Here is a 13095-nt window from a genome sequence, read left to right as displayed (position 1 = left end):
TTGTTATATGCCTTTTCCAGATGTTGTCGTTGTCCGGTAGCATCCTCTAAAAAGAGGGTTGTAGCAGATGAGCAGCTTTTCTCCATTTCTCTCTGTCATTCTTAAACCAGTCCATTCCACCATGATGTCATTAAACCACTCTTTGGTTGGCCTTCCGCGTCTTCTCTTCCCTTCAACTTTCCCTTGTAATATAGTTCTTGTCAGATGTCCTGAGGAACCTCTCAGAAGATATCCTGCAAATCTAGTCTTTCTTTGTATAATGTTTTTAAGCAGTGTTCTTTCCATCCCAACTCTTCTTAAAACTTCTTGATTTGATATTCTCTCTGTATAGCTAATCTTTTTCATCCTTCTGTAACACCACATTTCCAATGCATTAATTCTTTCCATATCTCTCTTTCTGAGTGTCCATAATTTTAATTTTAATATTCTTATTTATTAAATTCTCTTCATTTCCATAAATGCCAATTTAACTTTACCTATTCTGTTTCTAATGTCCAACTCTGAAGTTCCTTTCTCTGAGATCCAACTACCTAAATATTGAAATCTTTCTACTTCTAAAATCTTTCCTCCACACCTTATCTTTGCATTATCTCCTATTTTTCTGCCCCCATTATCATATCTTGGTCTTCTTTGTGTTTATCCTTAGTCTTTACAGTAGTTTTCAATTCTTTGAACAATTTGTTGTAATCCATTTTTGCTTTCTGCCATCACCACTACATCATCTGCATACCTTAAGTTATTGATGATTCTTCCATTTATTTTTATTCCTTAATAAAAATGGTGATAACTTACATCCTTGTCTAACTTCTCTCTCTAAATGGAAATGTTTCCTCTCCATTTACACATACTGATGCTGTTCAATATATTCTCTTTAATATTTCCAAATCATACAAGTCAATATCAATATTTTCTATAATTTCAAAAAGCCTTTTATGTTTCACTATATCAAATGCCTTTTCAAAACCTAGAAATCCCAAAAATATCTTTCCACCATGGTTTAAGTGTTTTATCCCCAATAATTCTTAAACAAGCTATGGCCTCTCTAGTTCCTCTGTTGGTTCGGAAACCAAACTGTTCTTTATTCATTTCTTTTTTTATTTTACTCTTAATTCTCTCCAAAATTATTTGTGCCAGAATTTTTGCTGTGTGAGTTATAAGACTTATCATTCTAAAATTACTACAGTCTAAAACTCCCGTCTTTTTTTGGAATGGGGATAAAAATTGATCTTCTAAACCACTCTGGTGTTTAGAAGATCAATTTTCCGTTAATAATTTTCCATAACTCTTCCATACTTTTTTTTCACATATATTTCTTATAAGTTCTATCTGTATACTTCTTGACTGCTCCAAACTTTTGTATCTTTCTCCTTCCTGTCATCATATTAATGTTTTTCTAAACACCTTTTATGTCATTTCTTTCTGCCTTTGCTGTTGTGTCTTTACTCATTTCATCTAACCACTCTTCCTTTTTCCTTCTTATCTCTCTTTGTAACTCTATTAAAGTCTTTATACTGCTTTTTTTCCTCCTCTGTTTTACTATTAACTAGTTTTCTTCTTTTTGTTATTTTTCTCGAAATACTTTGCTATCCATGTTTTTTTTCTTTTCTCTTTCCTCTTCTTTTTTAACTAAATGCAATTCTGTAGCAGTAATTATGCTTTCCTTCAGAATCTTCCATTTTTCACTTACATTATCACTTGCTTGTATATTTCTCTCCTTCATTTCTTCCTTTACTTTCTTTGTAAATTTATTCGCATTATTTGGTATTTTCAGCTGCTCTATATTCCATGATTTATTTTGTTTCTTTGTAATTACTTTGTTTTAACTTAATTTTCATCATAGTTGATGACAATATTACAGTCTGCTCCTGGATATGCTGTCACATCTTTTATATTATTTCTATATCTTTTGTTTATCAAAACATAATCTATCTGATTCCTTCTATTATTTATATCCTCCCCTGGGGCTTTCCACGTATACAATCTTCTTGGATGTTTTTTAAACCAAGTGTTCATAATTGTCAAATCATGTTTTCTACAGAAATCCAACAACATATCTCCTCTTTCATTTCTCACTCCCACTCCATATAGCCCAACAATATCTTCCTCCCTTCCTTTTTCGATTTTTGCATTCATATTGCCCTGTATTATAATTGTCTTTTGGGTCTTTACATTTCAAGCCCTTTTCTATATCACCATAAACTCTCTCTACCTCCTCATCCTCCTTCCAGATCTACAAAATTTAAATACAGATCTTTGTTATATTCCATGAATTCTCAACTATTTGTCGTAAAGTGAAAATCTGATCCTGACAGCCTCTATTTTGCCTGAATCTATCTGGTTCTTCACCAAGCTTCTCTTCCACAATCCTTCTCAACCGTTTCTCAAGTATACTTGCATATATCTTACCAGGAACACTCAGTAGAGAAATACCTCTGTAATTCTCACATTAAGTTTTATTTACCTTTTTATATATGGGTACTATGAGAGCTTTACTCCAATCATCTGGAATTCGTCACTTTGTCGAGGCCTTTTGAACTATGACGTGCACCCACGGTAAGACTTTTATCCTCCATACTTTAGCATTTCTGGTTGAATATCATCTACTCCTGCTGCCTTTCCACATTTCAGTCTTTTGATGGCCTTTTCTACTTCAAGTATGGATATGTATTCCTGTTGAGTATTTTTTACCACTATGCTGTCACTGATTGTTTCATTTAGCAATTTTTCGAAGTAATTACTCCATACTTAAAGGATATCTTTTCTCCACTTTTCATGTCACCTTTATCATCTTTAACTTCTTTTACTGCTTCAATAACCTCCAGAATATCTTGCCACCTTCTTGATATTTATTTTCTATGTTTTTACCAAAGTCTTCCCATGACTTTTGTATAGGTAGTTTTACACAGTGTTTAGCTTTCTTACATTTGTCTCTGTATTCTCTAAAAGCACAAGCTGACTTATTTGTCCAGGAACTTTTCATATGTTTTCTTCTTTTCTTTCACTGCCTGTTTAACTTCCTGTATCCATCATGGAGTTCTGATTTTTCTATTCTTGCAGTCACCACATGCCTCTCTGGCTGAATCAATCAGGGTTTTTCTCAAGGCTTGCCACTGACTCTCCAAGGTTTGGTTCCTGTTCTCAAACTCTGTCATTTTTTCTTCAATAATCTTTCTATATGTTAGTCTACAGTTCACATCTGAGAGCTGCTCAACTTTTATTCGCTTTAAAACTTTCTTACATGTTATTTTTTTCAATATGAAAATCAATTTTATCCTTCTCAAGACTAAATGTTGATCACTTCCAATTTCAAATCTTCTGTACACTCTAGTGCCCTGCACTAGAGAGAAAACTTCACTATCAACAATAACATAGTCAATGAGACTTTTCTATTTCTTGCGTCCTCTCTCCATGTGATTTTGTGCACATTTTATGTTGGAACATTGTGTTAGTAATAACCAGTCCATGTCCTGAGCAGAAATCCAACAGATATTTGCCATTATTATTAGCTTTGCTCTTTACTCCAAATTTTCCCAAAATATTTTTGTATATCTGACAATCATTTCCTATTCTGCTATTTAGATCCCCAACAAGGACCAATTTTTCATTGTGTCAGTTACTCTTTCTAAAGTCTGAAAAAATTCCTCCACTTCTACCTTAGTAGAACATTCTGTGGGACCATAGGCACAAATAAGTCTTATTGTCCAGTTCCCTATTCTCATATTTGCCCACATCACTCTACTTGAGACTGCCTGCCATTCAAGAAGATTAGCATCATATTTAGTGTTGAATACTATGGCTACTCCTTCTTTTTCTTGACTGTCATTGCCTGAATATAACATTTTGTATTTATTGCTCAGAAAGATCTCACCAGTTTTTGTCTTTTTTGTTTCAGTCAACCCTATTATGTCGATCTGGTACTTATCTAATTCCTCAGCTAGCTCCATTTCTTTGCCATTCAGGCTTCTTATGTTGATAGTACCGATCTTTAACTCTGGTGATGTTGAGTTTGGGTGTGTTTTCAGATTTGTTCCATTAGCTGACTTTTCGCTGCTCACCCTGGTTCCATGGTGAAAACAACGGGAGCCTTGTTTAACTAGGCGACACCCCAGCCGGCATGAAATTTTGTCATGTTGTACCATCATTTTTTATTTTGGTTTAACCAATAAGAATACAATTTGGTCAGCTAAATCCCAAATTGCCAGCCCATCCTCGTTTGTTTAGTAATCAGGTAGATACCCAACAGGGTGCACCATGAGAAGGTGAGGATTGGACATTAAGTCAGAAGCCGTGGTTGGTTCTCTGCATTCCTTTAAAGGCTATGTGGAGGTCTTCTCTCAGTTATTAAAGTATAAAAAAGTTATTAAACCCGTCTAATAACTTATTATGCTTCTATCAGTCTCCTCTTTTTTTTCCTGTCAGATTATTTTTTTGGAGCCCACAGACCATCAGGAGAATTCCCATAGATCTGGAACAATTTTTGTAACTCTCCTCTGGATCCTCTCTAGAAATCCCAGTCACAACCTATATATGTTCAAAAAATAGAATGCTACAAAAACATAATGTTAAGGTGGCATTCAAACCACACAGAAAATTAAAAAAAGCCTACCCAGCTGCTACAAAGACCCCCCCCCCCCCTTCTGCCCAACCATGGTTATACAAATTCCAGTATACCTGTGATTCATCCTACATAGGGGTAGGGGGGGAAACAGGACATACAATCCCAATAAGAAAGAACAACACAAACAATACATTGAATTTCTTAATTACAGAGAGTCAGGCCCTTCATGCACTTCAATCAAACATGCTGCAGAATTGATTAGAAAGACACCCGGTTCTTATGTCATCCAAAACTTAGTACGACAGAAAATTGAAAGAAGTCTGTGAGATGCTAATCCATCATAATCATCATAGTCTCAACAAGATTGGTGGCTTAACAGTTCCATGAGTCTGGAAGACTCATCTGCAGCCATGCAGCATCTAGGAATAGAACAGAATGGAATGGAAGAACTCCAGAAAGACAATCTAGATCAATTTATATCTAGTGATTAAGGAACAATAAAATAACCTAAAAATAACAGGACTGTAGAGAATTTAATCAGAAACAATTGATATACGAGTAGTTCCACTTATTTAAGTGATTAATTATTATTGTTTTATAATTATTTTTTTATTTTATTATTTAAGGTCCGGTCCGTGCAGTTAGCTGAGTGGCTATGCGCCTCGCAACCATATGCCCGGGAAAGGAGTGTCCTGGGTTCGATTCCTGTCGCTGATGTGAGGAGCTTAAGGATCTTTCTCAGCCATAGCAAAGTTAGCCTGTCTTGGGCGTGGACAGTAGGGTTTTTCTCCCCAGTTTATCTGGGATTTTTCATCCTGCAAAGCAGGCAAACCGACCTTGAGAACTCAACACCAATATGGACTATGTCACTATGGACATAGGATACACTAGGGCATAGGGCTGACCACCTTATCCTGTGAACGGTCCATTGATTAATAACCCCTCGACACCGCAAGGTAAAAGAGGGAAAAAAGATGAGATGAGATTTATTATTTAAATTTTGTTCATTCATTCTTTCTTTCTTTCCCTCGCCAGAGGTCAAGCTAGGAAGGCTTGATTGACAGAGCAGTTATGCTGTAGCTTACAAGAATATACTGGGATTAGCTTTGTCCCAGTGTGTGTGTCCTGATGATGACATTGATATAAATGTTAAAATGTCATGTTGTTTTATCTTAGTTTTAAGAATTGTTCTAAAACCAGAGTTTATCTCCATAATTCTACATAATGAATAACAAATGTGCTCACTATAACAAACTACTGAAAAGTTACAGCTAAGCTCCACAGATAGATACAATGATATGCTGAAAGAAATTCACTAGAAAACTGTTCATAAACTTTTAGTATTTTGAAAAATATTTTTGTGATAATCACTGAAGAAAAGTTCAAAAAGGCTTCAGTTGAAACTCTTTAAAAACAAGGATAAGATATATTTCCTTATGTGTTGCAATTACTTATGTTTTCTGGAAGAATAACTGTGTGGTACAGGAATGAAAATGAATAATTTAGTAACTAAATTAGATATTTACACACCAGTATTTCATCAGCTCAAGCAAGCAAGCATTATCTAGGTTCTTGAAAGACACACATTTAGCAAAGATAGAAAATGAAATGACCTGGAAACTATATTTTTGATTATTTTCTTCAAAACTAGTGCTAGCTATCTGTTTTTCATTTTTAAAATTGTAACTCCATTTAAAATAAAAATTCATAAAGATTGTTTCAGCAAAGTGTGAAATACACTAATCATTTATCCAACTTTCAAAACAATGAGTTTTCAATTAATCGACCCTTGCATGTAAAATCACTTCTGGTACTGCACCATGTAAATGTACTTCAATTATTCGATTCTACAACTATAAGAATGGCAAATTGCTTTCCTAGTGTGGTCGGATAAACAGTAGAAGCAGTATTCCTGTATATTTCACTTTATTGAAATAAATATGTTTACATTATTGTAAAGTATAACTATTGGACTAATAGATATTCATGTTTCTGTCTAATAGGAAAAATATAAAAAAATGGCTGAGGAAGCAAAGAAACAGTCAGAAGAAACCACACCTACTACCAGGTATTTAAATTTATTGCAGTAATCATTATTAACTGTATAAACAATAATTGTTAGCTGGCAAATATAAAAGTGCTCAATGTGTATCACTTTAACATCATCCTTTCTATCATTTTCCAAAAATTAATTTACATATATATATATATATATATCCTGAAGGATTCAAGAAGGATACCATATCCAGAGCACAATTAAGATTTCATGAAACACTGGCTAATTTAAACTTTCAAAATAGTCCTGATACACTGGGATATCAGGACAACCAATCAATAATTTCTCTGCAAATCTGATTCCAAAAGCATTCAGGTTCAGTTTGTCCTTGTATAAATTCATTCCTTCCTCAAACTCTCTTCACACATTCAAAAACTCACAATCATTCCTTCTGCACAGTCTGTACATTGAGTTGTTTGCCATCATAGTGCTTCTTAATTTAGTGCTATCATATCTTGGAAATATACTAATAAATTTTCACTTTCTCATACTTCACTCTTGCTTCTTCCAGCAATCCTTTCTTATAATGTATTTATTACTGGTTAATTTGTTTATACTTGTGAGAACTACTATCTTTTTTACTTTTCTTTTCTGTTTATTAGTTGATTAATTAAATTTTTGTTTTTAACACCCAGAAAACTTGAATTAGCAACATGGCCCAAAATACCATTTTATAATAGAATTACCATACCATATTCTTCTTTTTATGTTCTACTTACCTGATTATCATTACTCAATAATGTCTTACGTGATTCAGTATGCTGTTGTTTCTCCTTTTGCTGCTTAAATTTCTTGTTCCTCTTATACTTCCCTAAATGCCTCTTGACTTTTCTAATTCCCAATATCATCATCTAATAATTTTTTTAGTGTTGAGATTTCAGAAGTTAATTCATTTTTAATATTGTCATTAGTTTTGGTACTGGCTTGGTTTTGTTCATTTGGGGGGGGGGGTATGCCCTCTTGTTCGAAATATTCAGCATTTCTCTTTGTTGCTCTACTCTTGTTCTTGTGCTGTTTCATGCACTATTTTATTGCACTACTCCTTCTCATCAGAATATTAGGATATATATCAAATGCAGTAAAAAAAAAAAAATGCAGAAATCAGCAATGTATTGTAAAAAACTAATTATTCTAATAAAAATAGCAATAAAACAAAATAAATAGACTTATTTTTCACAGAAGATTTAAACAAACTGACATTCCATAACATAGTTCAAAACTCATATTTTTTAACTCACTCCAGCACAACAGCAATATGTAATATCCGAGTTGGCATAGCAGCAAATGTGAAAGAATATCACCATTCCTTGGGGAGGGGGAGAGCTCTGTTTAATGATTACACTGATTGGCTTCTGAAACTATTAGTTTGGTGGATAGGAGGAAAAGAGGTGATATGATAGAGACATTTAAGTTAGTGAGAGGATTTTATCAGATTAATCCAGAGGGGATTATAAAAAGAGGAGAAAGTGAGAGGAGAAGAACTGGGTTGGGTTTGTGCACATAGAAAGATAAAAATAGAAAAGTGAAGAAATAAATATATATATATATATATATATACATATACTAAAATGATATGCTAAAAATCACAAATTTAAGTTCAAATATCGTCTCTTATCCATTTTTGGATTGCATCCAGGGTAGCCTGGAACAGGTCCATCGATGTGCACTCTGCATTAGGAAGTCCTGAATAATATGATTGATGGTCTGTTGATCAGCACCACAATCACATATTGGAGATTGATGCAGGCCTCACTTGTACATCATGGTAGCACATCTGGCAGGGCCTGTTTTCAGGCAGTTGAGTGTGCTCCATTGCCATCTGCATAGGTTAAAGGCAAGGGGATGGGGGGGCTCAATTGTGGGGTCTGTAATAAGGTATCCATTTTTTATTGTTGAAGTAATCTAGCAATTCTTCTATTCAGTTTCAGGAGAATATGTATCTGGTTGCTGATTTTTCCAGATTGGGTCACAGGACCTTAAAGCGAATAGATTGTAGATTTTGGAGATCCTCATGGATGGATAAGTTGTTATTTCCCCATACATTTTATCCACTCTCTGTTAACAGCAGCTTTTCTCCTTATGCCTGGTGGAACCTGGTGGTATGATGCTAGAAAGTGTTGGTGGCTACTCAACAGGTGTAGACTTTATGCAACCCATGTTGGTTCTCATGGTATTGTTAAGTTGCATGTCGATCGACCTTGCTGACATGATGACTTAAATACCACACTGGAGCACAGTATTCTGCACAAGAGTACACTAGGGCATGGGCTGCAGGTTTCAAAGTGTTGGCTCCTGTTCCCCCAGCCTGAACACATAAGCTTCCTGGTGATATTTCTCCAACATCCACTGCCTGCTTGTACCACACACAGATCACCAGCATATTATTAGACAAAAAAACTTCTATGCCAGTGGCAGCACTCCTGGAACTGAAATACAAATAATTAACTCTACCAAATTAAGCCTGACATTAAATTATGACAGTCTAGCATGTGCTGGGTGTGAACAGAGGAAGTTGCTCTTGCTTGGCTCTGCATAAGTCATTGCCATCCCATCCACTCCTTCCTTCTGAGGGGTGATGACATATTTATTGTGAGTGTTGTGTCTCTGGACTATCCATCACTCATATTTTAATAGACTGCCCTTGTTTTGCCAACAAGAGCAGTCATTATTTTAGCCATTTTTTATAATCTGTCTGAGCCCCATACACTTAGTCAGATTTTATTAGACTCACTCATCAACTGTTAATCCTGTTTTTAAGTTCTTACAGAGTATTAACCTTTACCACCTTATCTAACGTATATATTTTTTAGTTTAAGTTATTGTAAATGTTTTTTTTTTTTAAAAAAAAAAAGAAACTCAGATTTATGTACATTTTATGAATTTTAATATTTTTTTAATACTTTTTGTATCCATTTTATACTCTTCTTTCACATTTGTTTTTTCAACACTTTTTGAGAAAAAGAAGGAGATCCCTCTTACTTATTTATTAAATAGTATAATTCTAAGAATTGTTGAATTATTTCATTTATGATTTTTTTTCTTGTTATTTCGACTTTTATATATATAATTTTTAGACTTATAAGCCCCTTAATTATACATGTGTTTTTTCCACAGTATGACCATAGCTATTCTTTAGCCATTAAACCCAAAAACAAACAAAGCTATGGACATGAATCACTGAATCCAATAGAACAAAACATCTCTTTTATACAGGAGCAGACATGAATTGGAGAGATTATTTTTAGAATCTGCCACACTTTACAACATTCACAAAATATGAACAAATCCAGCTTCCTCACTTTACCTAAAATAGGAGACTGTTATTTTGATATTATTATCATCAGGGATGGTCAAAGCTGTATAACTGAGTGGAGACCACTATGTATCCTTTTAAGGAATGCAGAGAACTGACCTAATGACCAGTTTGACCAATCTCGTGGTGGTACATCATTTTAGGTATATACCCGTATATCGAACAAGCAAGGATGGGCTGGCATTTGGGATTTAGCTGACCAAATTGTATTCTTATTGGTTTAAATCACAATGTAAAATGATGGTATAAATGATAGAATTTCATGCCGGCTGAGGCATACCCTGGTCGAACAAGGCTCCCTTGTTTTTGCCAAGGAACCAGGGTGAACAGTGAAAAGTCAGCTACTGGAAGAAATCTCAGAACACATCCCAACTCAACATCAGCAGAGTTCAAAAATTGGTACTATCAATGTAAGAAGAATCAATGGGGGGAAAAAAATGGAACTAACAGAAGAATTGGTTAAGTACCAGATCAACATAATAGGTGTGACTGAAACAAAGGAGACAAAAATGGGCAATAAAATCAGGGAAAAGAGGGAGTAGTTATAATATTCAATACTAAATATGAGGATAATCTTCTTAAATGGTAGGCAATATCAAGTAGAGTAATGTTAGCAAATATCAAAATGGGGAACTGGACTGTTTTGTGCTTATGGTCGCATAGAAGATTTTACCAAGGAAGAAATGGAGGAATTTTTTGAGGCATAAAACAATGTAGCTTGCAATGAGAACAGAAAGGTTGGTCCTTGTTGGGGATCTAAACAGCAGAGCAGGAAATGATTACCAGATATATATAAATGTTTTGGGAAAATTTGGAGAAAGAGCAAAGCTAATAATAATAATGGTAAGTACCTGCTAGATTTCTGCACAGGACATGGACTGGCTATTACTAACACCATGTTCTAACATAAAAATGTATACAAATTCACAGGGAGAGAAGATGCAAGGAATGAAAAGTCTCATTGACTATCTTATTGTTAGTTCAGGATGCAAGAGTATACAGAGGACTTGAAATAGAAGTGATCACCATTTAGTGTTGCGCAGGATAAAATTGATTTTCATATTGAAAAGAAGACTGTTTAAGAAAGTTTTCAAACAAATCAAAGTTGAGCAGCTTTCAGAGGTGAACTGTACACTCAAATATACAGACAGCATTGAAGAAAAAATGAAAAAGTTTAAACAAGAACCAAACTTTGAAGATTCAATGACAAACCCTAAAGAAAACATTGATTGATTTAGCCAGAGAAGCATGTGGTGAACTTGTCTGCAAGGATAGAAAAATAAGAACTGTATGGTGGACTCAGGAAATTAAAGATGCAGTCAAGAAAAAGAAGAAAGCATATGGAAAGTTCTTGGCAAGTAATTCAGCTTATGCTCTTAGAGAATACAGAGAACAATGTAAGAAAATGAAGTACTGTGTGAAACTAGTGAAACAAAAATCATTATTATTATTATATGACACCTTCAGGGGAGTTCAAGGACTCATCGTGGGAGGGCATACTACATGGGAAGTCTTTGGTAAGAATATAGAAAATAAATATCAGGAAGATGGCAAAACATTTTGGAGGCTATTGAAAGAGTTTAGAAATGGAGGGAAAAGTGCTGTAAAAGGAATCAGAGATGATAAAAGTGACATGAAAACTGAAAATATAGATATTCTAGATGTTTGGAATAATTACTTGTAAAGACTTCTAAATGAAACAACCAGTGTCGTTGCGGTAGTAGAACAGTAGAATAATAATAATGACTTTTGTTTCACTGGTAGAACAGGAATGCAGTCAGGAATACATATCCATACTTGAAGTAGAAAAAGGCATCAAAAACCTGAAATATGGAAACATCCTTTAAGTGTTGCATGGTAATTAGCATTCATTTTAGTAAAATTATGGAGACCACAACCGTGTTAGGAATAATTATTTTAATTTCCCTATGTTTTGACCTTCATATTATTGTTATCATCTGGAGTATACATATATATATATATATATATATATACACACACACACAAAGACAAGCTACGTTACATTTCTAACAGTAAGCCAAAGTGACAATGATTTGATCAATTGTTATGCTACTGGCCTGACCTCTAATGGAAAAAAAAACTACTACATCAAAGCTATATTCTATTTATAACATTGTCAGAGAACAAATTCATATAGATAGTTTTAATACAACAAGATAGTGGCCAAATCCATAATTCCTTAGATTTAAAGATCAGGAATATTCAAATAGCCAACGGAGAAATTTAAATTTCTCATCATTGAATGTAAACAGCCAACCACGAGCCAATGATAACAAAAACAGCCAACCACCACCACAAACAAGAGAGGATAATAACAACCAACCAGAATTAAGTGATAACAGGAGCCACCAACTCCTTCAATGAACAGTCATCTGATTAACCTTTCTAGCCATGCCCTGAACAATAATGAACTCTTGCTATTTAGTAAAGGCTTAAACTTTGCTCAGGCACCCAGCACTGTCAACAAATTGGATTTTATATACTGTATTGAAAGAAGCATAGGATGTTTTCCAATCACCATAGCTGATAAAATACATTTAGAAACCTCAAACATTTTAAATATTACTACAATAACTAGTATCCTAATGAAATCTGAATTGGCAGCTGGGAAATTTTTAAAAGCAAATCAGGACATCTTAATCACTAGAGCTGATAAAGACGGTGCCCATGTTATTTTAAACTGAACAACTTACCTAGAAAAAATGAATCAATTAATCTCAAGACAACAGCATCTATCAACTTGTAAACTATAACCCAACTAATCAGATTAAAAAGAAAACAGAAAAATTACTTAAATCAGTCACATCCTGGCCCATGGATACAATTAAAAAGCTACTTCCAAACTGTGCTTGTTCCCCGAGAATTTATGGTTTGCCCAAGATTCACAAGCAGAATCTGCTTCGGCCGATAGTTGAGGGCATTGGCAACCCCAATTATCATCTAGCCAAGAAACTAGCATCAACACTCAAGTAGTTGGTTGGTCATTCCCCTTCCTTTATGAAAAAAATACAACATTTTGTAAACAAAATTAAAGACATCACACTAAAGAAAAGTGATTTATTAGTCAGTTTTGATGTCCCTGCACTTTTCACAAATGTCCCAATCATTGATACAATTCTTCTTTTACAGACAAATGCCTGCCAATAT

The 13095-nt window shown here is 34.3% G+C and overlaps 1 protein-coding gene across 4 annotated transcripts in view; it reads left to right on the top strand.

Moving 5' to 3' along the window:
• LOC150107481 (nucleolar transcription factor 1-A-like) overlaps positions 1 to 13095 on the top strand; it is a 554391-nt gene that overhangs the window by 375165 nt on the left and 166131 nt on the right. For all 4 annotated transcript variants that reach the window (XM_090391894.1, XM_090391895.1, XM_090391896.1 and 1 more), the window contains exon 12: positions 6562 to 6626. In XM_090391894.1, coding sequence (XP_090248020.1) covers positions 6562 to 6626 — 65 coding nt within the window. The remainder of the gene's footprint in view (positions 1 to 6561; positions 6627 to 13095) is intronic.

The sequence above is a fragment of the Typopeltis vanoorti genome, chromosome 4 (assembly GCF_054136105.1).
Source record: "Typopeltis vanoorti isolate ZY-2024b chromosome 4, IOZ_Tvanoo_1.0, whole genome shotgun sequence".
Lineage (NCBI taxonomy): Eukaryota > Metazoa > Arthropoda > Arachnida > Uropygi > Thelyphonidae > Typopeltis > Typopeltis vanoorti.
This window is presented reverse-complemented; position numbering and strand designations above follow the sequence as displayed.